The sequence below is a fragment of the Quercus lobata genome, chromosome 9 (assembly GCF_001633185.2).
Source record: "Quercus lobata isolate SW786 chromosome 9, ValleyOak3.0 Primary Assembly, whole genome shotgun sequence".
In the NCBI taxonomy this organism is placed as follows: Eukaryota; Viridiplantae; Streptophyta; class Magnoliopsida; order Fagales; family Fagaceae; genus Quercus; species Quercus lobata.
In genome coordinates this window covers 624,822-652,202 of record NC_044912.1, presented here as the reverse complement: position 1 = coordinate 652,202, position 27,381 = coordinate 624,822, and the positions used below count along the sequence as shown (strand labels likewise).

Here is a 27,381-nt window from a genome sequence, read left to right as displayed (position 1 = left end):
ACACATAATAATTCAATTAATTATTGTCTAATATTGGATATCACTCAATATACATCATTATGATCTTTAACTCATTATTCAATCATAGCTATTACGCAAAATACATATTATTTATCTATTTCAACCATTATCTTGATTCTTAGATTTTGGGTTTTATCTGTTTTGTAGGCCTAAAAGTGTACAGAAAGCCATTGGTATCTTTGGTCTAATGTTGAGTTTTTGACTCAACTCCCCAAAACAAACCCCAGTCTAGCAAACTCATCCCTCTAGAGGATGACACGTGGCAATGTGCACAAAAAGGGCCCCTAACAAAGGCTATTTGGTTTATGCAAAAAAAGGATGTATTCTGTTTTTATTTTTAATTTTTAAAAAGCTGGTTTGGCTTTGTATTTTGTACTCAATTTTCATTTTCGAATCCAAAAAGTGAGTTTAAATATAGAAGTTGAAAGCAATTTTTAGTCGTTTTCATTTTCAGTAAAAATGAATGCAATAGACATTTTTATAAAATATCTGAAATTTGTGGGCCCACACTTAGCTTTACCTTCACTCCTCAATGACTCCCTCTCCACACCCAACATAATAGAGCTCTCTCTCTCTCTCTCTCTCTCTCTCTCTCCCCATTGATTTGTCTCTCTCCTTGATAAGATCATTCATTATCTCTCTCTTTCTCTCTCTTGATTGAGTTTAATAGTGTTTTTTTTTTTTTTTTTTTTTTTTTGCACTAAGCTGATTGGGTTTGGTGGTGGTGAATCCAGATTATGGTGGGTTTGGTGATAGGTGTGGGTGTGGTGATGGTAGTGTGGGTTTTGAACCCATTTGCATATGATGGTGGTGGTGGTGGCCGTGGATTCGGTTGTGTTTGGGTGTCCCAGTAGGGGATATGGTGGTGAGTGTGTCTATGGGAGTCTCTCTCTCTCTTTGGGTGGCTATGGGTTTGAATTTGGTAGTGATGAAGGTGAGTTATGATTAGATGTGGTGGGGGGCTCTGGTGGTAATGGAGGTGGATGTCAATGGATTTGGATTTGGTTTTACTGTTGGTGTGGGTGTTGTGAATTTTTAGTTGAAAGATATAAGATAAAAACAAATAAAACTTAGACCAAAATATTTGTGTCAAACATAAAATGAGTTAGAAAGAGAAAATGAATACAAGATTTGAGAGAAAATGAATTTAGAAAATGAATACAAACCGAACCAAATAAAATTATTTGAATAAAATTATTTTACAATCACATACAATAATTTTAAAATAAAATCTTCAAAATAAAATTTTGACTCTAATTTTGCATAAAGTTTAGCTCATGAGCCACTCTAATTTTGAGGTTTTTTATTTTATTTTTGTAAAGTATGTGGTCAAACTAAAGCTATGACCCAACTCCGACAATCCGCCCTCACTGTTGTTTCTTTTGCTTCTCTCTCCCGCAATCTTACCCTAGATCTATTCCTCCCTTTCTTTGCGACACTAGCCGAAATTCTAATTCTCCCTTCCGAGATTGGCTGGTCAACGGCGCTTCACTATTTCTTGTTTCTTTTTTTCTGGTATCTTAATTTGGTGGTTTCTCTTTTGGAAACTGTTGGTCATTGATCCAATTTCTTACGATTCCTCTCATGGCCACTCAAACCGCCTCCTCCTCTTCTTCTCGGGAATACGATGTCTTCCTTAGTTTTTGTGGTGTTGACACCCGCCATAGTTTTACCGACCATCTCTATTTTGCTTTGAAACAAAAACACATTATTACCTTCAGGGATGATGAGAAACTTGAGAGGGGAAAGTATATTTCTCCGGAACTCTTGAAAGCAATAGAAGAGTCCAAGTATGCAATCGTCGTCCTCTCAAGAAACTACGCCTTTTCAAGGTGGTGCTTGATTGAACTAGCAAGGATCGTTGAATGCATAGAAGAGACCAAGATAACAGTTTTGCCCGTCTTTTACCATGTGGATCCCTCTCATGTGCGGAACCAGACGGGTACTCTTGCTAAGGCCTTCGCTAAACATGAGAAAGATCCTAGAGTTAACGCGGAGGAAGTGCAAGCGTGGAAAGCTGCTTTGAAAGCAGTGGGCAATATCTCTGGATGGCATGTAAATGATAGGTATCATTTGTCTTCTGCAGAGTACTTTTTTTCACATTATTTTCAATATTGTCATTTTTTTACAATAGAACTCTGCTTTAACATGACAAATTTTCTTCACTTTTTTCTAATCAAATCCAACTAGAGAAAATTTCAGTTTGTCCATAGTATGTATATTAGGAACTTAGGAAATTATAAGCTCAAGTTGGACTTTGGTTGAAGAGTCTCTGCATACTCTGAGGCATGGACAAATAAAGACACAGACTTGGCAATTAATCCACATTCAATAAGTGATTTGTCTAGTCAACAAAGCCTTGCTATTTATAGTTGACCCCTAATGCTTCAATTTAAATGATTGCCTTTTAATTGTCCAAAGAAAAGAAATACTTGACTTTTATCAGTATGGAATGTCTAATACTTCGTTAACTTAGAGCTTAACAATACTCAGAACAGTCCATGATCATGACAACTGTGTTTGGACATCTACTTAACTAATAGTAGTTTCCAAAGTTTATAATATGCAGGGTCTAATTCCATAGATATGTTTTTTCTTAGATTTCTCATACGGTCATACCCATATTCTTTTTACCAAGTGACCTTATTAACAAAAATTAGGTGTCAAGAAGCAATATATTGCCAGAAGTGAAACTTTGGCAACACTTCTCTATGAAGAAACTTCCAATCATTATGCCTCAAGAGTGATCATCTATGTATATTAATAAGTATAATAATATATACATCTTTCTTTCCATTTGGGTCTATCTCGATTATAAATCAATTACTGGAATTATCATCACAAATAATTTGATTTTGTAGAAAAGAATTGCCTCTTAATATGAAGACCTCAAGTGTTCAAATAAAATATGAGTTAGATCAAGGGTAAAGATAAAAATAACATATACTAAGGTAATGTCAAAATGGAGAACTTAATATGTAATTATAACAAATCAAGGAACTTGTTAAGTTTGAACTGTTGTCCAATTACATTTTGGAATAAGCAAATGGGAAGCATTTTGAAAGATGTAAATTTTGAATTTAAATGGCTATTGGTATGATTTGCAACCATCCATGGCCATCGTTATAACAATTATCACAATAACTAATGGTGGCTAAGCTTTTTAGCCTCAATTCTGGTCTCATTAATTTACATTTCATGCATAATTGCTTTGATGAACACTTAAAAAATTTATCTTCAAACTTGTTTGGAGCTATCTTCCTCCATAGAAGAGACCATTAATGTGTAGTTTTAGTCACATGACTTTTTTTAATGATTCATGTGACTTATTTAGATAATACACGTGGATAGTCTCATAAATCGCCATATAGTGGATTGAAGGAGATTCCTCTAAGCTAGTTTGGTGAAATTACAATAAAAATAATAATTTAGTTACAATAAAACTTGGATATTTTAGGCTAACAATGTCTAACCAAGGCATTGAAATCTAGCTATCTTTAAGGAGGTTTGAGCCCTCTACGATTGGCTAATGCCAAAACTGGCAAAGTAGACCTTCTCTTTCGACTTGTCTCCTCTAGGATAAAAATGCTTGAGCCCAAAGTTCCACCAAAAGAACACCTTTCTTTGGCCTGAAATCTCTCTAGTATTTAAAAAATATTGGTTAACTCACACACTACCCACAAATGGAAAAGAAAAAAGAGAGAGATCTTTTCCTTTACTATCTCTATTCTTCAATCTTGGTATTCAAATGGCTGTATGCATGGCTTTATATAGCCTTCAAGCATTTTTTGAATTACTTATCATATATATGTAGCCTTCAAGCACATCTCTTGATCAACATAAAATTTATTACTTTAGATAGCTTCACTAGACTTTAATAATTTAACTTACATGAAAGTTACTTCAATAACTCTTTCTATTACCACCGCTCACCCTTGGAGTGATGGTCACTCCACAAGGATAAGTGCTTGTGGGGTGGGGTAGGGTGGGGGTCCCTTCCTCCAATTGTAAAATTATCAACAAAAAAAAAAAACTAGGCACACTCTCAACCCATTAAATTGTGATAATCACAAGGAAACACATGATTCTTACTTAGACTATATGTTGCACTAAACTTTTTTTTTTGGTTTCCTTTCTGAGTTCTCATGATGGGCCAAATAAATCAAGCCTCAGAGTTATAGTGCTATGTTATAAGCTTAAGCTTTTCAAATTCCCCTTTTGCTATTGAATGAAGCTAATATTGTATTTTGAATGTTTTGTATTCTGTATTTATACTATGTAAGCTTATAACTCAGGCATATGCATGTTTGCAATTAAGAACAACCACAACAAAGAAGCAGAGAAAATAGAAAATCTGATACTTGGGGGTCCGTTTGGGAACAGTTTATTTAACTGAAACTGAAAACGTTTTGTTGAAAGTATTGTAGATAAAGGTAAAATAAAAGTAAAAACTAGTTGAAATATTACAGTGGGACCTATGAGTAGTACCAAAAAGTGTAATGGGACCCATGAATAGTAGCAAAAATAAGCTAAATGGTAAAATAAGTTGACTTTAAACTCTAATCTGAAACCCAACCTGAATCTCACTTGTGTTACACAGATTTTTTATTTTTTTATTTTTTAAAGTTTTTGAACAAATGGTAACTACCATGTGTGTGTTATGGGTGACAAGTCAATTGAGAAATGAGGATGAGAAAGTGACGAGAAGTGGGAGATGCACGGTTAGGAGTAGTGTTAAATTATATAATTACTCATTTGACCCATTAATTCAAGTTGCTTAACATTTTAAAAGTTTAGTGTAAGGGCAGCTTTTAAATTAGTAGAATTTCTAAGGAGGGATATTTTGAAATCCAAGTTCAACCTAAGGCCCATTTGCAGCTCTCTATCAGTGTCTTTTCCTGTACCTTAACCGTTGGAACTGTTACATCTCTGAGAGTTTGTTTTCAATAGTCAGAATGCACACACTGAGAACTTTTTGGCTTCTGTAATCAGATTCCAGGTTAGAACATATATACCTGCAAACTTCTGCATTGTCCGTTTCCTATTTTTAATACCATTTTTATTTTGGTAAGTATTCTTAATACCACTGTTTCTTTTTGTCTTTTGTTTTCTTTATATGTACAACTTTGGGAACAAAGATGTAACATATGTTAATGTATATAAGGATTAAAATATAATCTTGGGTCTTATGAAAAAGTTCCAAAATTCTTTGATATGTCGGGTTTGACATTGTTGTCTGTTGGATGAAGGAAAATGGTTTTATATGATGCTATGAACGTGTATATATGGGGTATGTATTTGTGATGCATGTGTGTGTATGGACCCCATGATTTGATTCATAATTATATATTTTTAATCAAGATTACATTGATGGCACAAATGTCCTTTTTTTCTTTATTTGGTCAGTTTTATGATAGTAGATAGTGGAATGGTTTATGATTGTAGCAACCCCGAACTATAATAAATCAAACTTATCAACCTTTACCCTAAAAAAAAGGCCAGATTTGGGTGATGAGATCTACGTGTTTGTGGGTGAAATAATTTTTTTTTGTATAAATCTCATCACACCTCTAGGTATATTTGTACGTGAAAATGTAACAACTCCGAATTATAATGAATGGAGCCTCTAAGCACGTGCGTGCTTAGAGGCTAGTGTGTGTATATATATATACCTGAACATCAAATTCAATGAAATTGATAGGGATTTTAAAGGCTGCATTGAAAGAAAGGATCGAATTCTCTTGCAAGTTTTTCGTTCTTGGGTCGGAGGGTTGCAACATGTTCATACTGCTACCTCGTCACTATCATCATTAAAGCCTATAGTAAAACATTGAAACCAAAACACAATAAGACCCAAAAATTTACAAATAGACAAACCAGAGAACCTCAAGTCTGTGTTTTTTTTTTTTTTTTTTTTTTTTTTGAGAAACAAAGAAGTAGAGAAAAAAAAAAAAAAAAAAACTGATACTTGAATCTCACTTGTGTTACACAGATTTTTTTTTTTAAAGAAGAAGTTTTTGAACGAATTGTAACTACCATGTCGTGTTATGGGTGAGAAGTCGAGAGAAATGAGGATGTGAAAGTGATGGGAAGTGGGAGATACATGGTTATGAGTAGTGTTAAGTTATACAATTACTCATTTGGCCCATTAATTCAAGTTGCTTAACATTTTAAAAGTTTAGGGTAATGGTAGCTTTTAAATTAGTAGAATTTCTAAGTAGGGATATTTTGAAAACCATGGGAGAGTTATCCAATTGGAGTTTTTGTGTTTGTGTGTGTGTGTGTGCATGTGTGTGTTGGATGGAATCATGGAAGATGGGTGGGAGTTATTCTATCCAATTTTTTTTTTTTAAATAAACCTGTTAATTTTTTTATAGGTAAACTTATCTAATAGTTGAGATAATTGTATAAGTTTTCTGCCCCCCCCAAAAAAAAAAAAAAGAGAAAAAGAAAAAAGATAATTGTATAAGTTTATTAGTTGAAAAAAGTTTAAAATTGTTGACAGAATACATTTGAAGTTGTGTTTGAAAACCAATCGAAAATGGTCCTACTTTGTAATTTTGTAGGCAATATTGTACATGGGAGTTATAATTTATAAATGTGTTTTTACCGGGTTATCTTTTAATTTTGTCTCTACTTAAACCTAGGAGTGTAGAGGTATTTTTGAACCAATGAAATTTCTTCTATCCCAAATAGGAGAAACCCCTTAAATAGTAGTATAGATACTAGCTTATAACTCATGCATATCCAGGGACGTATCTATCTAATAAGTAATAGACTGTACACATTCATAATATTTCATTGAAGCATAATTATTTGAAGTAAGTCTTTTTTATTTTCTAAATTTAGATATATGAATTTTCGTGTAAATATAGTTGACAAACAATTAGTGTATAATTGGAAGGACATTTGGCATGCAACTAGTGTGCATTCTAAAGACACTTGACATCAAATGATAGGGCAATCAAAAGGAAACTTGGCACAAAATTAGAGTGTAATTAGAATCTAATTTAGATTCTTGATTGAGCTTCCACTTTATTGTATTATATACAATCATCAAAATTATTGTTTTGCTATTTTCTTTGTAGGCATGAAGCGGTAGTTATCCAAGAAATCCTTAAAGGGATATATAGCAAAGTGAATCTTATATCCCAAAGTACTATTTCCACGAACCTTGTTGGAATGGAATCTCGTGTGAAAGAACTATTGGATTTGTATTTAAAAGAAGGGTCAGGCAATGTTCTCTTTGTAGGGATTTGCGGGATGGGTGGAATGGGTAAAACAACTCTTGCACAAGAAATTTGTAACAGAATATATTGTAATTTTGAAGCCACCAGATTTATTGCTAATGTTAGAGAAACTAAAAAGCAAGATCTAGTTTCTTTACAGAAACAACTTCTTTCTATGGTTCTCATGGAAAGCGAAATAAATATATGGAATATAATTGAGGGAATCAATGTTATAGGGAATAGACTACGCAATACAAAGGTTCTTATTGTTCTTGATGATGTGGATGACATAGAACAACTAGAAGCACTAGCAGGGAAACATGAGTGGTTTGGTTGTGGGAGTAGAATTATTATAACAAGTAGAGATAACCATTTGTTAGGAAGTCATAGAGTGGATTGTGTATATACAACTAAGAGGTTGAGTGATGATGAAGCTTTGGAGCTTTTTAGTTGGAAAGCTTTCAAGGAACCACATCCTGACGAAAATTATATAGATTTGTCTATGGATTTTGTGAATTACGCCCAAGGACTTCCTTTGGCTCTTAAAGTTTTAGGTTCTTCATTATTTGGTAAAAGATTTGAGGTTTGGAGAAGTGCTCGAGATAACCTAAAACAAAAACCTAATAGAAACATTTTGAGTATACTTAAAATAAGTTATGATGGGCTTATGGATATAGAGAGAGAGTTGTTTTTAGATATTGCATGTTTCTTCAAAGGACAAAAAATAAATTGCATAAGAGATATATTAGAAAGTTTTGGTTACTCTACAGACTACCATATTGATGTCCTTGTTGACAAATCTCTCATAACCATTGATGAAGAAGGAATCTTGTGGATGCATGGCTTGCTACAAAAAATGGGCCAAGAAATTGTTTGTAGTGAATCCTCTAAAGAGCCCGGTGGACGTAGTAGATTGTGGATGTATGAGGATGTCCTTCATGTATTGAAGAAAAGTACTGTAAGTTGACAAATCTAACCCTAAAGTGTGTGTGTACATACATACATATATATATATATATATATATGACAAATTCTTACTAATTATTCTAATTGAATTGTTCTTAATTATTAGGGAACAGAGAGAGTTGAAGTCATAATGCTAAATACGTATAATCAAAGAGAGGAATGCTTGGATGCTGATGTCTTCTCGAAGATGAAAAAAATGAGATTGCTTAAAATTTGTAATGTGCAACTTCCACAAGGTCTTAGTTACCTTTCTGATGAGTTACGTGTTATAGAATGGCATGGATATCCTTTAAAATCCATGCCAACATGTTTTCAACCAAACAAACTTGTTGAATTGAGAATGCATTGCAGCGGTATAGAACAACTATGGAAAGAAATTATTGTAAGATTTTCACTTATGCAATTGTGTAGTTTCTTCCCTTTCATTTAGGCTTGAATTTATCTCACAATTTATTGGTTTATAACAGATTTTAAAGATGTTAAAACTCATTGACTTGAGTGACTCTCAAAACTTGATTGAGATCCCAAACCTCATTGGAGCAACAAATCTTAAGCAATTGATTCTTCAAGGATGTACAAGACTGCCAAAGATTCATGAATCTCTTGGAAATCTCAAACAACTTATTCGATTAGATCTGAATGGTTGCAAGAGCCTTGAAAGCTTTCCACACACGATCAACTTGGAATCTCTTGAAGTTTTCATTCTTTCTGGTTGTTCAAGTTTGAAGAAGTTTCCAGAGGTTGTAGGAAATATGTCATGTTTGTTGGAACTTTATTTGAATGGGACTGCTATAAATGATCTTCCTTTATCAATGGAGCATTTAACTGGCCTGATTAAATTGGACCTAAGAGACTGCAAAAGCCTTTCAAGTCTTCCAAATGCATGTTGTAGTTTGATGTCTCTAAAAGTTCTCACTTTATCTAGTTGTTCAAAACTTGATGAGCTACCAGAGAATTTGGGGAATCTCAAAGGATTGGAAGAGCTAGATGTAAGTGGAACTGCTATAAAAGGTCTACCTAAATCCATCATTCTCTTAAAAAATCTCAGAATAATGTCTTTTCATGGATGTGAAGGGCCATCACCTAAATCTTCAAATAAACTCCTTTGTTTTCCTTTAATGTCAAGAAGAAGTGTAGATCCCATGGGCATGCTAGTGCATAATTTATCAGGCTTATGCTCCTTGATTGAACTGGATCTAAGTTATTGCAATCTTCAGACAATTCCTGATGTTATTGGCTGTTTGTCGTCTTTATTAAAATTAGATCTAAAGGGAAATAATTTTGTTTACCTTCCTAAAAGTATGGTTCGACTATCTAATTTGAAAGTTCTTTGTTTGATTTGTTGCATGAGTCTTCGATCATTGCCAAAACTTCCATTAAATATTAAGCATATTCATGCAAGAGGGTGTACCTTATTGGAAACATTATCAGTAGGATCAGATAATGATTTTTGGCCAACACTATCTTCTCAATTGCATCAAATTAATGGAGAATCAAGGCTACAATAACTTGTTGTCGACAATGCCAAGACGTTATATCCTTAATAACCAGGTCTCTTTCTCTCTCTCTGTTTGTGTTTGTGTTTGTGTGTGTGTGTGTGTGTGTTTGTGTGAAGTTCTAAGCATCATGATTTGTATATTTCAGAGATACTTTGACCAAGATCGTTTATCCTATGGTTTCGAGATTCCTGGAAGTGAAATTCCCAAATGGTTTAGTCACCAAAATGTGGAGGCTTCAGTGAATCTGCATGTGCCTTTGCATTTATGTAACAAATTTATGGGAATTGTTGTGTGCGTTGTTTTTGAATTCTGCCAACTATATCCACTTGACCAACTTTGTAGTATTGATGATTATGAATATTATAGAGCTACACAAAGGCTTTGGTGTTCTGTTAAAGCCAACGGATTTGCACCTAATGGGCTGTACCTTCCTTTATCGGAAGAATTTGGTAATATTAAATCATATCAGCTTTGGTTGGAATATTATCCCTCTACATCCCTTGGAGATGAGTGGAGAGAAGAATTGAATCGAGTTGATGCTAATGGATTCAGCCAGATTGAGGTTACATTTGAAACCGAAGGTCCAGGATTGAGAGTTACGAAATGTGGGGCCCATTTGGTATTCGAGCAAGACGTTGAAGATCTCAAACAAACTATGGCTGGCAGCTGCAGCATCACTTCTTATGAGGATGATTTAGGAGAAGGTACCTCTAATGACATAGACATACCACAGCCAAGGAGGAAAGGACTCCCTAATCTAATTCAAAGATTTATTCCGCATTTTGGATGGTTTGGGAATTGAAGCACACGAGGACAAGGTAACTTTGATTGCTAGGAAGAGGAATGCCAATGAAGTGGTAGCTTTGGTGAATCTGCAAGGCTGATAAACTTTTTCTTTTCCCCTGATTTTTGTGTAAGTCACCATTTCTCTCTCTTATGGAACTTGTTTGTAGCTGTACATATTTATTTTTATGTTCATTGGCATATGGTTGCATTTTCTTTAATCTGTGACACGGCCCATATTAGTTGAGTAATTTGTGATTCTTATTTCTTCTAGTTGCCCCATACTGGATACGATGAAGTTGGAGTTTGCTGGCTTGGAGATATTGTCACATTGCTAGCAGTGAAGAAGATATATATATATATATATATATGGGTAATTGATTGTGTGCTCATTATTTTTGTTCAATTATGTTGGAGGATAAAATTGGCACTTTTGTTGCTCTTTTTATCGTGTTTACTACGTTTTTCCATAGGAGAATAAAATAGATGCATGCCAGTGTTTTATAATCATATGGAAATTTGGGCCCTTCTTTCCCTAGAGGCCACCTTCTCTTAGGGCCTATTTTTTTTTTTTGAAAAGAAGCCATTTGATTTTTTTTTTTTCACTACATCAATCCTTTCAAAATCTGGAAATTGAGTCAATTATATTTTCAATTGTATTTTTGATTATCTCTGAGGCTATGAATTTGTTGATTTTGTTCTGTTTGGTTGATTAGAAAGCTGTGGAAATTTTTCTTTTTGGTTTTTGGATTGTGCTGAGTTTTCCCTGGAATTGGGCCTGTAATAGTTGAATTAGGCTCCTTTTGGTGGAGGGCCTTTTGTTTTTCTGAATCCTAATATAAGAAACGTAAAGATCATTATTTTTTGTTTTCATTCAGAATTTGATTTTAGAATTGAAATCTTGTCTAGAATTCCTGATGTGTGTGTGTGGCATGTGAGCTCTCTTTGAGTAGTATTGATTTCTTTCCTTAAAATATTTTTAGTTGATGGATTATCTTCTATCAATTGTATATCTTTATTTGTGTTATTGCTGATCAGAATCATCTTTATTACTTATCAATAAAATTTTTGTACTTAGCATAAACTTTTATTTTTTATATATATAGTTTTAATTATTATCTATGCAGTTCTTTTTTTGTCTATGAGAATCTAGATGCCACTCTTGACAATTTGGAATTAGGAGTTACTCATGATCTTATTTGTCATTCAGAAACCAATATCAGATAAAGAGGCCATTTTTTAACATTTATATTTGTGTGTGTGACTATTTCCTATGTTTAGCTCCTGGGAAAGTTGAGGAAAATTAATGTAAGAAAGGGTACAAAGCTTTTGAATTCTATCTCATTTTGATGTTTAAGTTCCAGGAATTGTAATGCCAGCTTGACTAATATGGGCTGAAATAGTGGTGCCAGGCTTAGTTCATGAGTTCTCAACTTTCTGGGTTCCTTTTGAAACATATAGATTTTGTTTTCTTATCCTATATTTTTCATAGAAACATTACACGTGGTTTGCAAAAGCTTGATCTAACCATTACTAAACCTTTGGTGAAGTTTCTTTGCTGTCTCTTCTCTATTACAACATTAGTGTCTCTGAGTTTGATAGGTGACATTTTTCTCAATCCTCTTGCTTCTAGGTTCCCAAATCTAAGGATTCTAGTACTTAGATCTGCTGAGTATGCAAACTCTAAATCTCTCTTTACTCTCTTCACTGCCTGCCCTGTCCTCATTTTAGAAGTCCACAAGTCCAAGCTCATTTTGTTTGCATGACAAGTTGTTTAAAATGAATAAAGTAGTATTCGATGAGTTTATGATGAACAAAGGAAAGACAACAAAAGAGGAACTCAATAATAGAAGAACAATCCGAGAAACCCTAACATCAAGACCAATCAAAGAGAGTTTGGTGGCAAAATCTATCAACGGAGCCAACAATTTCTCAGTATTCTCGAAGCAACGATGATTCCATTTTGTCCAAATAATTCACATCAAACAACTTGGAACTAAAGTTCATTTGTCCCAAGCCAGTGTTGCCAACAAAATAATAAACTTGCAACAGAACCTGGCATGACCCATTGAATCCCAAAAACTTAAAGCATATGCACTCACAAAGAATGAGTTACAGGACAAAAAAGAAGGAGATGGAGGTGGTTCACAAATTCCTCATTACAACAACACATACAACACCGATTTGCCAAAGGGCAACCTCGAAGTATAAGATTATCCAAAGTAAGAATTTGGCTATGAGTTGTTGTCCACATTAAAAAAGCCCCTCTTTTAGGAATATTTACTTTTCCAATGTCCTTCCAAGGGAAGATAGAAGTAGGAACATCCCGAATTTCATGGTAAAATGACAGAGTATCAAACTTACTACTTTCTTGTGGTGGGTTTAGGGTTAAGAAAGAAGAAGAATTAGAGAGAAGTCAGGGCTGCTAAGGGGTTGTGTGAACAGTATCCGTGAACAGTAACCTTAGAAAGAAAGAAGAGAGAGAAGAAGAAAGAAACAACAAAGGCCAACATGCCTATTGCTCAGAACACTCAATTTTATTAATCAACTCATTCTATTTTCTTTGAATACATTGAGCACAATATATAAAGACTCTTACTTGTACTAGTAGCAATAGGATTCTTACTAGTATTAGGACTACTATTAAAACCTAATAAATGCTAACTTGGACCCAAAGTAAATAACCTAAGATTCTTAGAATACCTTAGAAGATTCTAGACTCAACTAAATTACCAAATTACCCTTGACTTGTAGGAATTGTAGAAATTTCACAACTTTCATACTCAGGCTGTGTTTGAGAAGAGTCTTAATGCTTCTTTCCTTACCCTTATTCCCAAGAAGGTGGATGTTGTGAAGGTCAAGGATTTTCGGCCAATTAACTTAGCTGGTGGGATTTACAAGTAGGAATGGTAATGGGTCGGGTTTGGGGCGGGTTTCTTTATGCTTGAATCCGCCCTGTCTAATAAATGGGCTTTTTTTTTTAACCCCCAAATCCGCCTTGTTGGACCCTACGGGCCCCGTCCAACCATGCCACTTCAAGGCCCAATTTGTGGCCCAATAAAAAAAATTATGTTTGCGTGATTTGATTTTCTCATCAACCAAACAATAGGGAAAAATGAACACTTAAGAAAACCCAGACCTTTTATCAAAAAAAAAAAAAAAAAAAGAGAACCCAGATTTGAATAGATTGGAACCCACAAAACCCAGCAACATACACCCAAGAAAACCCAAATCTAAACACTCAAATTTCACCAATCATTGTATAAAAAAAAAAAAAAAAAAAAACCACCAACAGATCGGAGACCCACAAAACCCAGCAACATAAACCACCACTACACCACCACCGCACGGTTGGTTCTCAACCACCACCACACGTGCATGTCGCCAGCCACTGATCTCTCACAATAACCAAAGATTTCATGTAATGAAACCAAAGTTTTAAAAAAATAAAAGTAAAAATAACAGTGACAGCAGTGACGGACTGGTGACAGAGCAGAGGGAGGGGTATGGCCGGCGGTGAGAGTGAGTGAGAGTGGCCGAGTGGGTGAGGGGCTGACAATATATATATATATATATATAGTCAGGGTTTTAGGCAATTTTTCTCTAACCGGGTAGGGTCCAGGTTCGGGTATCACTAAAACCCGTACCTGACCTGAACCCGCTTTGGGTTTTATTTTAAAAACTCAAACCCAACCCTACTGTTTCACAGGTCGGGTAAAACCCACCTCATTAGGGTCAGGTAAAGCCAGGTACCCATGGGTTAGGTACTTTTTGCTATCCCTATTTACAAGATTATTTCTAAGGTGTTAGCTAATAGGCTTTGTAGGGTGGCTCATGGGCTTATTTTAGATTCACAGAATGCCTTTGTGAAAGGTAGACAAATTTTAGTCTTCATTCTAATAGCCTCTGAATGTATTGATAGTAGATTAAAGTCAGGAATTCTAGGTGTGTTGTGTAAGTTGGATGTGGAAAAGGCGTATGATCATGTGAGTTGGGATTTTCTAATGTATATGCTTCAGTGCTGTGGGCTTTTAGAGAAATGGAGAAAATGGCTAATGTACTACATTTCAACTGTAAAATTTTCCATTCTGCTCAATGATAGCCCATCTGATTTCTTCGGAATTTCTAGGGAGATTCGGCAAGAGGATCCTTTATCTCTGTTGCTTTTTGATATTGTTATGGAGGTGCTGAGCCATATGTTGGATGTGGTTGCTTTCGCTGGGCAGTTCTCCATCTTTTCTGTAGGTAGTACGGCTGGTACATCGTTGATGGTGTCTCATCTTTTATTTGCTAATGACTCTTATCTTTTGTGATGTTGATCCTACTCAGATTGCTAACTTGAGGGCGATTCTTGCTAGATTTGAGTAGGCATCACGGTTAAGTATTAATTTGGCAAAATCTGAGTTGGTACCTGTTGGTGTGGTGCACAATATGGAGGCTTTGGTGGGGCTGTTGGGGTGTACGTAGTCTTCTCTCCCTTGAAATATTTGGGCCTTCCATTAGGTGCTAAATTTAAGTACTTATCTATTTGGAATCCTATCTTAGAAAAGATGGAGCAGAGATTAGTAGGTTGGAAGAGACTACTATCTATCTAAGGGAGGTAAGGTAGGTATAAGACAATTGGGGAGCTTTAATTCTGCCTTGCTAGGAAAATGGTTGTGGAGATATGGCATGAAGACAGATGCTTTATGGAGGAGGGTTATAGAGGCAAAATATGGGAATACTTGGGGTGGTTGGTGTATGAAAAAGGTGACAAGTCCTTATGGGGTCAGCTTGTGGAGATTCATTCGAAGTGGCTGGTTGAACTTTTCTAAACTCCTTGTGTATGATGTGGGGGAATAGTACTAGAGTGAAGTTTTGGAAGCATGTGGTGTGGGGACTACTTTCCAAGAGGCTTTTCCAGAGCTTTATTGTCTTAGTAGGTCAAAGGATTTTTCGGTGGCTGAAGTTATGGGTTGGTCTGCTAGGAGGATTCATTAGAATGTGCAATTTCGTTGTCTACCACAAGATAGGGAACAAGAATGTTTTGATCAGTTTATGGGTTTGGTCTTGATAAGGCTTGTTGGAAGCCAGCAAGAAGCAGAGGTTTTGAGGTTATAGGATTGTATCGTTCCTTCTACCCTCTTACCTCTTTATCCTTCCCTTGGAGAATGATATGGCAATCAAAAGTTCCTCCAAGGGTAGCTTTCTTTTCATGGTCTGCTTCTTTAGGTAAGATCTTAACAAGAGACAACTTTCGTAAAAGACGTGTGCTTGTACTTGATTGGTGTTATATGTGTAAGAGATGTGGGGATTCAGTGGATCACCTTCTGCTTCATTGCCCCATAGCTTGGGAGTTGTGGTTACTGGTTTGCTGCTTGTTTTGTATTCATTGGGTTATGCCTCATATAGTTATTGAGTTGTCTGAGTCTTGGCAAGGAAAGTTTGGGCAACGTCATAACATAGATGTGTGGAGATTACTGCCTCATTATTTGATATAGTGCATTTGGCGTGAAAGGAATCCTAGAAACTTTGAGGGTTTTGAACGTTCTTTACTAGAGATTAAGTCTTTTTTCTTGCACTCTCTTTGAGTGGAGTGTGGTCTTTCCTCATTTTTCTTGTACTTCTCTTCCTGTTTTTCTTAATCGTTGTAATTTTGGTTCCTGATTTGTGCCCCTATAGTACATCCCCAATGTACTTGGTTTGGCACTTTTATTAATAATATTTTTACGTTATCTATCAAAAAAAAAAAAAAAAACTGTTTTAACCCTAAAGACTCATACTTATACCAATAAAAGGGCATGACTTTCACTTCAATTGGACTTCACATGAGGATCCAATAAAATAATTATTGAATTGGCGAATTTGCAAAGTAATAGCATATTAATCTTCCATGACTCCATCATACTGCTCCAGTTAGAAGAAACTCGACCTCGAGTTTAAAGTGTAAGTATAAGAACCTTCAAACCTAAAACTTGCACCAACTCTTCAATCACCTTTGGAAGCACCAACAAAAAAGAATCTTTGTTTCGCATTGTATCATTAAATTCATTTGGAATGATGAAATCAATAACCAAAGGAATATCCAACTTGAAACCTTTCTCGAATTGATCTATGGTAGTAACATCAACGTCTTCCTTCGTCTTGATTTTTCCATGATCAATTTTATGCTTGCCTTGCTCCTTTGTGATCTCCATTGCAAGAACACCAATATCTTCCTTGGTATCAACTTTCCCATGATCAAATTTATTCTCATCTTGCTCTAGCTCTCCAACTCCCTTTTGTGGCACTATAGCTCTTTGTTTTGGAGTTTCAGCAGCATCCTTAGGCTTGACCTTTTGTTTTTGCCTTAGCTATTCTAGTTGTTCTGCACTCATAGACTTTAACACAATTTGTGCATTATTGAACATAAATTTATATGTATTGTCCTCTTCAATAGGATACACATCTCGTTCATAAAGCCAAGGGCGACCTAATAAAATATGAGTCACAGTCATAGGAATAACATCACACCATATAGAATGATTATATTGCCCACGAGAAATAGAAACCAAGCATCGTTACGTTACTGGAATAAAGGTGCTATTTATCCACTCTACCATGTATGGTTTCGGATGTGGTTCTATTGGTGGCTTCAACCTCTCAATAGTAGCTTCATAATCAACATTCATCTCGCTACCACCATCAATAATAAGCATTCAAATTTCAGTTTCACAACGCACTATGGTCCTAAATATTGAACTACGCTTCCAATCCTCGTCTTGTTTGGGTATAGCTTGAATACACCTAACAATTGAAAGAAGAGATGCATCTTTGCACATCAACACGATCCTAAATGATAAATATTGTCAAGCGGCTGAAGAAGATTTTGGCAAGGACTTGTGATAGGATTTTTGCTCTGATACCAATTTGACGTATGACAAATTAGGGATTTGTTTAATGTTTAGTTGTGGTGGGTTTAGGGTTAGAAAAGAAGAAGAATTAGAGAGAAGTCAGGGCTGGTTAGGGGCTGTGAGAACAGTACCCGTGAATAGTAACCCTAGAAAGCAAGAAGAGAAAATAAAGAAAAAAGAAAGAAGGAGAAAGAAACAACAAAGGCCAACGTGCCTTTCGCTCAAAGCACTCTATTTTATTAATGAACTCATTCTATTTTCTTTGAATACATTGAGCACAATATATAAAGACTCTTACTTCTACTAGTAGTAATAAAATTCCTACTAGTATTAGGACTATTATTTAAACCTAATAAATACTAACTTGGACCCAAAGTAAATAACCTAAGACACTTAGAATACCTTAGAAGATTTGAGACTCAACTAAATTACCAAAATACCCTTGATTCCAGGAATTGCAGAAATTACAGATTTGCCCCTCAATATAAAACTGACCATAACTAATAAAATAAAAACCCAAATTAAATACTGTTTTAACCCTAAAGACTCATACCAATAGAAGGGCATGACTTTCACTTCAATTGGACTTCACACAAGGACCCAATAAAATAATTCTTGAATTGGTGAATTTGCAAAGTAATAGCATATTAATCTTCCATGACTCCATCAGCACCAACATAGATTGTTGCTTCCAACACCCCTAGGAATCCAAGATTGAATGAATTCAAGAAAAGAAAAAACTGAATGAATTCAAGAAAAGAAAAAACTATCTCTAACTCCCAATCATGGAAATCATTGTAAAATCCCAAGTTCAACACTCTTGTCACTTCCACCTACCGAAAGACATAAAACATCATAAATACAAGCTTCCCTGTTGTTTGAACACTCATATAACTCAGGGCAAAGGATTTTAAGAGGATTATCCCCAACCCACCTATTATACCAAAAGAAAATACGAGTACCATCACCTACCACAAAAGTCTAATGTTTAGAAAAACTCTCCCACCCTTCATTAATACTTTGCCATAAACCGCACTCATGAGCCCTCCTACATACTTTAGTACTCCACCACCCTTTCCATATTTAGTGGCGATAACCCTCCGCCAAAGATGGGTAACTTCATTGCCATACTTCCATAACCATTTCCCTAATAAAGATTGATTAAAAGACACCAACTTCCTAATCCCCAACCTGCCCAACTCAAGAGGTAAGCAGACCTAATCCCAAGCCACCAAAGGGTATTTGAAACCTTTGAAGCCTCTCCTTATAATTGGACCTCTTGAGAATGCATAACAGTCTCATCCTCATAAAGAGCACCATTCACCTCAATACTTCTAATATGATTAGTTCTTTTGTGAGAGTTCGCTAATTGATGAAAGCAATATGTATTATTATCTCCCTCCTTCACAAGTAAAACACTAAACTTTTGTCTCCGGAAGATCTCCTCCAAAGTAGCTAAATGTGAAATATCGCCTTTAATCTGTGTTTGAGAAGTTTGTTCCTCATGTGAGAGACCCAGAAAATCTTATCTAGCATCCAAACCCATTAGTTCAGATAACACGCTCTTCTTCCTAAATGCCAAATCCCCAAATTCCTCCTTATTTCACTTCTTTAGATTGTCTTCAAGAGCTTTTAATTTTCAAGCTAAAATAAAACTTGGAGAGCCCGAAAAACAGTACCCATTCCACCATTGCTGAACTCTCTCACCCTTGTCTTTCAACCGCATATTTTCAAATTTGAAAGAACAACAACCCTTATGGACACCACCAACTTCCACCGAAAGCAGACAATGATCAGAAGCTACACGAAGAAGCATCCTTTGAGACACATTCCCAAAATGATCTACCCAATCCATTGATACCAATGTCTTGTCAATTCTTGACATACATGCTGTCTTAGAGTCTCTAAACCAAGTGAAAGAAGCCCTTTCTAGCGGTAAATCGACAAGTTAGTTGGCCTCAATGAAATCCGAGAATGTATGGGCTAAAAGACTCAACCAAATATCTCACTCGGATATCCAATAATATTGAATACATCCAATAGTATTGAAATCACCTATCAAGCACCATGCCATGTTCCACCTAGCACGCACCCTTGCAAGCTCCTCCCACAGAGCACCCTATTGGCCATTGTCATTAGGACCTTATACTCCTATACAAGCCCATACAAAACCATCCACGACCCCCTTCAATATAACATTAACAAAAAACTGACCTACAAAAATGTCAATTTTTTCAAAAACACTATTATCCCAGAGACCAGCAAGACCCCCTTGCAGTGTGAACTGAATCTAAAACAGCTCAGTCAAAGAACGGACTACCACAACGACTCTGAACAATAGAAGAATTTAAAAAAATAGTTTAATTTCTTGGAAGCATACAATATAGACTTTCACTTCTTAAGAAGATTCTTACATACTTCTCGCTTTTGGGGATTGTTTAATCCCCTAACATTCTAAGATAAAAGTCTTAAACTCATTTATAACTACTAATCACCCCCAGACCATTTGAAGAACCTCTGTTCCTACCTCTAGAAGATAACCCATCATAGTTAACTATAGAAACTAGCCTTCTAAGTTCCCGGAGCCCTTTCAGCCTTGAGTTTACTGGTCCCTTAGAAGGCCCATCGATTACAACATCTAGACAAATCTTGTTCCAGTAGACAAAACAAAGCCATCCATTGGCTTCATGTTTTACAATAGAAAAACCCACAAGTTTACAAAAAATTTTCATCATACTTGACACCCATTTTGAACTTTCCACCTCTGCCGCCATAATTTCACCCTCTTTAACTTCCTAAGCCAACACCCCCTCCCTTGATTTATTGGGATCCCACCAAGATAAAGGTGTACGCTCTAGAAAACAAATATCTTTCTCCTTGCGGAAAAAACCACTAGTATCAACTCCACCATGTTCCCATGGTAGGAGAAAAGGCTCAAAAACACCCTTTTGCGGCCCATCACATATTAACGGCAATGTAAGAAATAATCCATTACATGCCTTTACGCCCAACCCAAATTGAACTCTTGACATTCCAGTGACTCTCATGAATAGCATATGAATTAGACTGCCCATCATCAAAAGAGAGAATTTTTGCATCAATATGAAAAGATCCCTTACTGCCCCCATGACCAGAAGACAAAGATGTAGGTGGAATATTGTGTGAGGATGGTTTGGTGGAAATATTTAGTGGGGATAGTGGGGCAACAGAAAAGAGTGAAGGTTTAGACACTAAAGGAGGGATAGGGAGTGAAGGTTATTGTGAAGGAAATTTAGGCAGAGAAGGGTTAGACGACTGAGGTGGTGGGGGTGGGATAGGTGATATTGAAGTAGGGGAATAAAAATGGGGGGTATGGGAGAAAACCAAAGGTGATGGAAGCTGTGGTGGGAACAAGAAAGGAAAGGGAGAGGGTGAAGGAATATTGAGGTGGTAGGAAGGGAAAAAGATGGAGGTGGTGTCTGCTGGGGGTGGGGTAGAGGAGGCAGCGGAGAAGTCATCTAGGCATCTGAATCTAAATACAAATCAATACAAAATCACACATAATGGACAACATAATACATTTCAATAATCAGCCACCGCCACCACCTCTACAACCAAAGTTGGAAGTTTTTAACATATGATCTATTGTTCTTTGGGCTCTTGATATTTTTGAAATTTTCCAGTTCCATTTCGAATCATGACAAAGGCAAACCACCCATGCCCATTTCATATTTTCATCTTTATAACAATTAGACTCAAATAGGCAAACAACTGTGTAGACAAGGTTGAAAATCGGAGGAGGTAGTCTGCTTAAATTTGTAAGCCTTGCTCTACTTATTATCATCATTTTGATTCATTACGTCTAGAATGTAAGTCTTGTCACATTTTCCTTGTTTTGTCATTTTAGCCTGATTTATTACATTTCATAGTAAATAGTAATTTACCTTTATAGACATCCAAGCATATACATATGGTTCCAATTTTATTGCATTTCCCCAAAGGGATGATCTATGAACTGCTTAGGTTCTCTAAATGTTGTGGCCAATGTGCTAGTCAAAGATACTTTCGGGTGGAATTCTGAATTAGTTTAAAAACTCTATAACCAAAATGATTCTGAGAGAATTGTACAAATTCCTTTTTGTGTTGCTGAAAAGCTCATAGGGCTTCATTCTAATTATGGGGCTTATTTAGTTGAAAATGATAATGGCTGTTGCATAATAGAAATTTTAGAATCCATGCTGGAAGGTCCTTTTTTATCTTACTGGCATAACCATAAGTGAAGACCTTGAGCATTGGAACCAATTTGTAGGTTACAAATACCTTCTAAAATGATTGTTGTTCTTTGAAGGATTTTATTGAATTTTCTTCTTGTGAGGGCAGAATTGAGAAGACTTCTGACTTATGTTCTTTTTGTCAAAGATACTAAAACCTTAGACCTTTTTTTTTTTCCCTTGTCATCTAGAGAAATCTTGTTTGGTTTCTCTCCATTAGAATTAATTTCATTCAGCCATTCAGAAATGGATGAAGAGCTGGATGAAGGAAATCAGGGCAATTTGGAGAACTTGAAGTACTTCTCGTTGTCTTTTTTCTCAATCTTATGGTCTATTTGGACCTATAGGAACAAGGCAACCATGAAGAAAGAGCCTTTCTCCGCCACTAATGTGGTCATGTATTTTAAAAGTTTGATTTCAATGTGCAGGGTAACTAACAGTTCAAAAAACAAAGAAAAGTATTGACAGCAGCAGGATAAGCAAGTCCAGACCTTTACAGTGTTCCAACTGGCAACCAATCCTGTTGGAGTAGAGCTGCAAGTGTAGGAGAAGGAAATAGTGGGATCCAGTTTCTTTTGTAAAAATAGAGAATGTGCATGTCCATGGCTGGTTGTGAGGAGTCAAGTGAGTGATTAGTGACCTGAAATTTTTCATTGGAAGGAATTTGTGAAAGTGGCCTGGAAGGTCAATCAACGTTTTTGTCTTGATTACCTGTAAGTCACTATCTTTCTTTATAACTAGTAAGCTATCCGTGTGATGCACGGATAATATTGTAATGTTTTATATAAGATGGTTTTTGAGAATGTTGGATATGTATTATAGCATAATTATCATAGAACTTTATTAGTAATGAATTCATCATAAAAGGCAATAATTATAAATTGCATACATAACTATTAGTAATGTGTTTTTCTCTTTCTCCTTTTTTTTTTAGAGAGTTTCAACTTATGACGTCTGCTCCTGATGATAGTTCTTTATTATTAGACCAGTACACCAATTAGTTTTTGGTGTAGGCGGGAATTGAACTCCAGATCTCTTATAGAACCTCAGATCTCTTTCTCTTTTTCCTTAATTCTAAAACAAAATACACATCCCAAATATCCACATCATTTACGAAATCCACAACATCTAACTATAACATTAAAATCGTAATTGTCGTTGTCTCTCAATATAAAATGCAAGCCTCCCTTTCTTGGCTGTAGCCAAGTTATACAAGTTAGGATTAGATGAAACAACAATGTTAGAGCTAGGTATGTATTGTTGAAAGATTGAAGGTGAATAATATCGTTTTTTGGTCTGTGTGTATTTGACATGGGATGACATGAAAAACTATTGGTATATATATATATATATATAAAGGGGTAGAAGTCCAAGAGATGAAAATGGTGAATTAAAATGCAATGAGTTTTGTGTGTATGTATGTGAAATGAAAAGTCTTGAAACATTGAATCAAAGAATATAAAAGATATTTATTTTTTAATTAAAAAAGTATTGAAATATTGAACCAAATGAAACAAAAAATTAATATTTAATTTGTTCTTATCTCTGATGTAACATTTGAGAATATTTCAATTTTCTTTGCATAGAAAGTGCCACTTGGCAAAAATTCATGTTTTTTCACATGAGGTCTCTGCTTCTAGATATATATATATATATATATATTGATTTGAGTTTGGTTGATCAATGCATCTTCGCTTTTCCTTTGCTTTGGCATATACTTTGTACTTTTTTGGGTTAATTTTAACTTGAAAATAGTTTCTTGCTAGCTCTACCTTAGTTAATTATTGGCACTTATTCAAACTCTCATCTGGTTTGTTTCCTTAATCAAAAAATACATAGCAATACTCCTAGCTAATTTAATATTCATATTATTGAATCATGAGGATTGGTTCAATTGGTAAAAGAATCATCCCTGTTCTTGAAGCTACTCATTTAATCGAAAAACAAATAAAAAACATAGTCTTATGAAATAAACAATGATTAGTGTCATCTTGGCTTAGTGATTGTGTTACTTGTTTGTGTTGGTTGCCCCCTTAATGTGGGATTATTGGACTTTTTCGTGAGGAGAAACTGTCACATGACCAAGTGACAAGAAGACAAGTGACAAGAAGAAAAGTACATTCCATTTTATGGTTTTGATTCTCTCACTCTACAGAGAAGGGTCTACATCAACATCAGTGATATTCTTGGTACACTGCTAAAACTATCAGCAGTCGGAACCTAGGCTTGTACCTATATGCTAACAGATGTGGGATCACCAAGTAAGAAGCTCTCGTACAGCTAATCTAAAAAGCAAAAATCATATCAGTCAAAAAAAAAAAAAAATGTTGTGAATGGCAACATATTATTTGATTGTTAGACTTTTCTTGTCAGATGAGAGAAGTGTCTTTTTGCAAACAATAATATGTCATATTGAATGGTAAGTATTACTAAATAGCCTTGGCCATGTGCTGCCTTTGTTTTTCAAAGTTGGTAAATCGTCATAAACCTCATTCTCCCATGTGATGCTTGTGCAGAAGCATTGGTGAGTCCTCAATAATATTTTATTCTTATTTAGTATAGATATATCTTTTTTCTCTGCCCTTTCATAGTTAGATTCTTCTTTCTTTTTTTTCTTTTTCCTTTTTTTTTTTTTTTTTTTTTTTTTTTTTTTTTTTTTTTTTTTTTTTTTTTTTTTTTTTTTTTTCTTACATGTGGCAGCACCCATTTTCATAGGAGTTTAATAGGTTGCGTCATATGTGCGTCTGATGTCATGTTTTGATGGAAATGGGTGCTGCCACATATAACTGTCCTGTTTAATTTGTAATATAAATAGTTAAAAACTCTTTTTATGCAGCATTGCTCTCTTTAATTATACAGGTTTATACCATATGACTTTTGAGCTATGGCCTCTTGATTGTTCTTGACTTTTGGCCAAGTGTGTGTGATGCAGGAGTCAATGGGAAGACAGATTTATTTACTATATTTTATTTGATTTTATGTATCAAGGGCAATTTTGTAATTTCATAATATTCTGGAATGGGTTGTGCTAACAGTCAATTAGATCTTTTGGGTTTTATTTTAAGTTTGGTTATTTAGTTGGGCTGAGTAGTAAAAGCCTAAGGAGTCCAAGTCCAAGACTTATTAGGGTTTTAAGAAATCCTAGTTCAATTAGAATTAGGTATTAGACTTCTATTTAAAGAGTTGTAATGATTTCTATTAAGATGATGAATATTTTCAAAATTTAAGAGCTATGCAACTTTATTTATGGTTTATGTGATGCAACCTTCTCCGGAGTGTGATACCAAAGAACCCTAGATGTGATGCTAAGGAAGTTTAGGTGTGATGCCTAGAATTTATTTATTTATTTTTAATTTTATTATTCACGGTTTATTCACATCACTGTTCACAGCAACCCAAATCTTGATTTTCACATTTGTTTTCATTCTAAAACCCTATTAAACCTTGTACCCCCTTGTCCTACGTCAGTGTGTGTGTATGTATGTTTTTGTATCAATATTTTCCAATAAAACAAAAGATGTATTCTAAGAATCCCTTTGGCTTCACTTGGCTGGAGAGAGATGGAGAAATGGAAGAATAGACAATGGGAGGGGATGAAAAAGTAGGGAGATAGAAATGATTTTAATTTCTCATGTATGTTGGTTGGGAGGATGGAAAAACGGAGGGATGGAAAACTCATTTATTTGGTTGAGGAGAAAAGTGAGAAGATGGAAAATATGGTTTGTATAAATTTACCCTTATACCCTTATAGATAATTTTTCACAAAAGGCTAGAATTAATTACTCTTTTATCATCAAGGGGTCATAGCTCTTAGATGGAGAAATTTGTGGAGCTTGAAGCTATGTTTTTTTTTTTGGGTTGTGGAAGTTTTGGCAAGAGGACTTGGCTGTTAAAACAGTTTAGTGGAAACGAACATAGTGGGTTATACTAACTGTTTTACGCAATGAGGAAGAAGAAAACTTCGGTCAGATTTGACCCTTAGAACTGAGTTCATTTGTCCTTCCTCTTTGAAGCAATGGTTGGCTCAATAGATGGAGGGATCCAAATTTTCATAAACAATAATATTTCCTAGATTGTTTTTCATAATCACACTGCCATATAGTGAAGTTTACAAGTGCAAAACAGTCTGCTTATGAAGTGCTAATGCTCTAAATCTTTTGTTTTGCAGGTATGCACAAGCCTATGATATACAAGTGGTGGATCAAACAAACTGCAGGAGTACCAGCGTCACTGTATCTAGTTGTGGAGGGATAGCAGGTGTTACTGATAGTTGATGGGCACCGGCATGGAGATTTCAAATGGATTGGTTTTGTGCCTATGCAGAAAAATCATGTTTCGGCAGGAATAATTTTTGCAGTTTGTTGTAGTTCTACCATTTGCAACTGAATAGAAGCTCAATCCCTGACCATTCAAAATGTCTTAACTAAGGCTGATTGAAGACCACATGTACATGCTGTGCTTAGGGGAGTCACTACAAAGGTTATGGCCCTGACTATTGCTTCAAAGTATTATGAACATCTTTTGGGGCTAGTAACTTTACTACCAGCCAGCTCTTATTTCATTTTTGTATCAAAAACCCAAAGAGAAGCTGTCTTTACGCCTTTTTTGAACTAATTTATGCCTTTGGCATATGTCTGCATGCAATTTATTAACATTTTAAGATAGGAGTTAAAATTTATTTTCCTTGTTAAAAGCTTTGGTATACTTTGATTGTTGTTTTCATTTTCTCCCACAATGCAAATTTTTTTTTTCTTGACAGTATTAGTATCTTATGAGTCGCATTAAAGAAATTTCCAATAGAAAAACTTGGCTAAGAAATTTCCAATAGAAAAACTTGGCTCAAATTGGTTAAAGGGTTGCTGATAAGAAGAGAATGAAGTTTAGGATACCTTCTCTTGTTTGGCAATGGAAGGAAGAAAATTGCATAATGAATTCAAATTTAAAAGGATCTAGTCTTTTTGAGCATATAATAATGAATTTCTACTCTACAACATTGTTTCAGCCAAGGCTAAGTACAACATATACTTTGGTAGAAAATTCAGTCAATCAATCAAGCATTAAAGGACAGTTCATTAGTGATTTTGGTGGGGAAACTCATTAGTGAACTTTAGTGATAGTGAAACTCTGCAGTGGCAAATTGATTTCCAAAATCATATTTTGATGATGGGTTTCCAGGGAATTTTGAAGGTTACATTTTCAATCTTCAGATATTATAAACCATGCAAAACAGTTCAATTTAAAATCACCAGCAATATCTTCAACTGCCTTTCTAAATCCAACCCCCCCCCCCCCCTTTTTCCCCTCTCTCTCTCTCTCTCCCTTTTTTCTTTTCTCTCTCTTTTAGCGAACACAATGAGCTTTCTCTTCCTGTCCCATCCCAAGTGATTTCAGGGCATTTGCAATACCTTCTGGATCTAAGATGCAACAAATCACATAAACGAAATTATAAATTCAATAATAGCTACCATGTTACAATCATCAATATATTAATGGAAGGAAAAATGTCAAGGTCTGATCACATGACCTAATCCTCAAAGAACTTGGATTCAATCATTAGTCCAAGATTAACTATCGATTGAGAGGTTCAGGTGCAATGTCAGCCAATTCTGAGCTTAAAAGTTTTATGAGGTAAAATACTTGATTAGACATTGAGAATCTCTTTTTGATAAGTAATATAGCTTCATTGAATAAAGAAAACAATACATGAAACCAAAGCACACAGGCAGCGTACTAAGGAATCAGGAAAAAAAAAAAAAGAAGC

General features: G+C 35.2%; 1 protein-coding gene across 1 annotated transcript; it reads left to right on the top strand.

Annotated features, from left to right (window-relative positions):
* Positions 1–1,374: 1,374 nt before the first annotated feature.
* LOC115959386 (TMV resistance protein N-like) lies at positions 1,375–26,281 on the top strand. The gene is made up of 8 exons (XM_031077748.1): positions 1,375–2,087; positions 7,110–8,208; positions 8,323–8,598; positions 8,684–9,767; positions 9,861–10,628; positions 10,773–10,871; positions 22,049–22,333; positions 25,789–26,281. The coding sequence occupies exons 1-4, from the start codon at positions 1,606–1,608 to the stop codon at positions 9,722–9,724; spliced, it is 2,898 nt and encodes a 965-aa protein (XP_030933608.1). The 5' UTR covers positions 1,375–1,605; the 3' UTR covers positions 9,725–9,767; positions 9,861–10,628; positions 10,773–10,871; positions 22,049–22,333; positions 25,789–26,281.
* The last annotated feature ends 1,100 nt before the right edge of the window (positions 26,282–27,381 follow it).

What these genes read in the sequence shown, in the direction of transcription:
- LOC115959386 (XM_031077748.1), top strand. Translation starts at nt 1,606, where the DNA reads ATGGCCACTCAAACCGCCTCCTCCTCTTCTTCTCGGGAATACGATGTC. An exon ending in GGATGGCATGTAAATGATAG is followed by an intron (nt 2,088 to 7,109) that starts GTATCATTTGTC and finishes TTTTCTTTGTAG; the next exon opens with GCATGAAGCGGTAGTTATCC. An exon ending in AACTATGGAAAGAAATTATT is followed by an intron (nt 8,599 to 8,683) that starts GTAAGATTTTCA and finishes GGTTTATAACAG; the next exon opens with ATTTTAAAGATGTTAAAACT.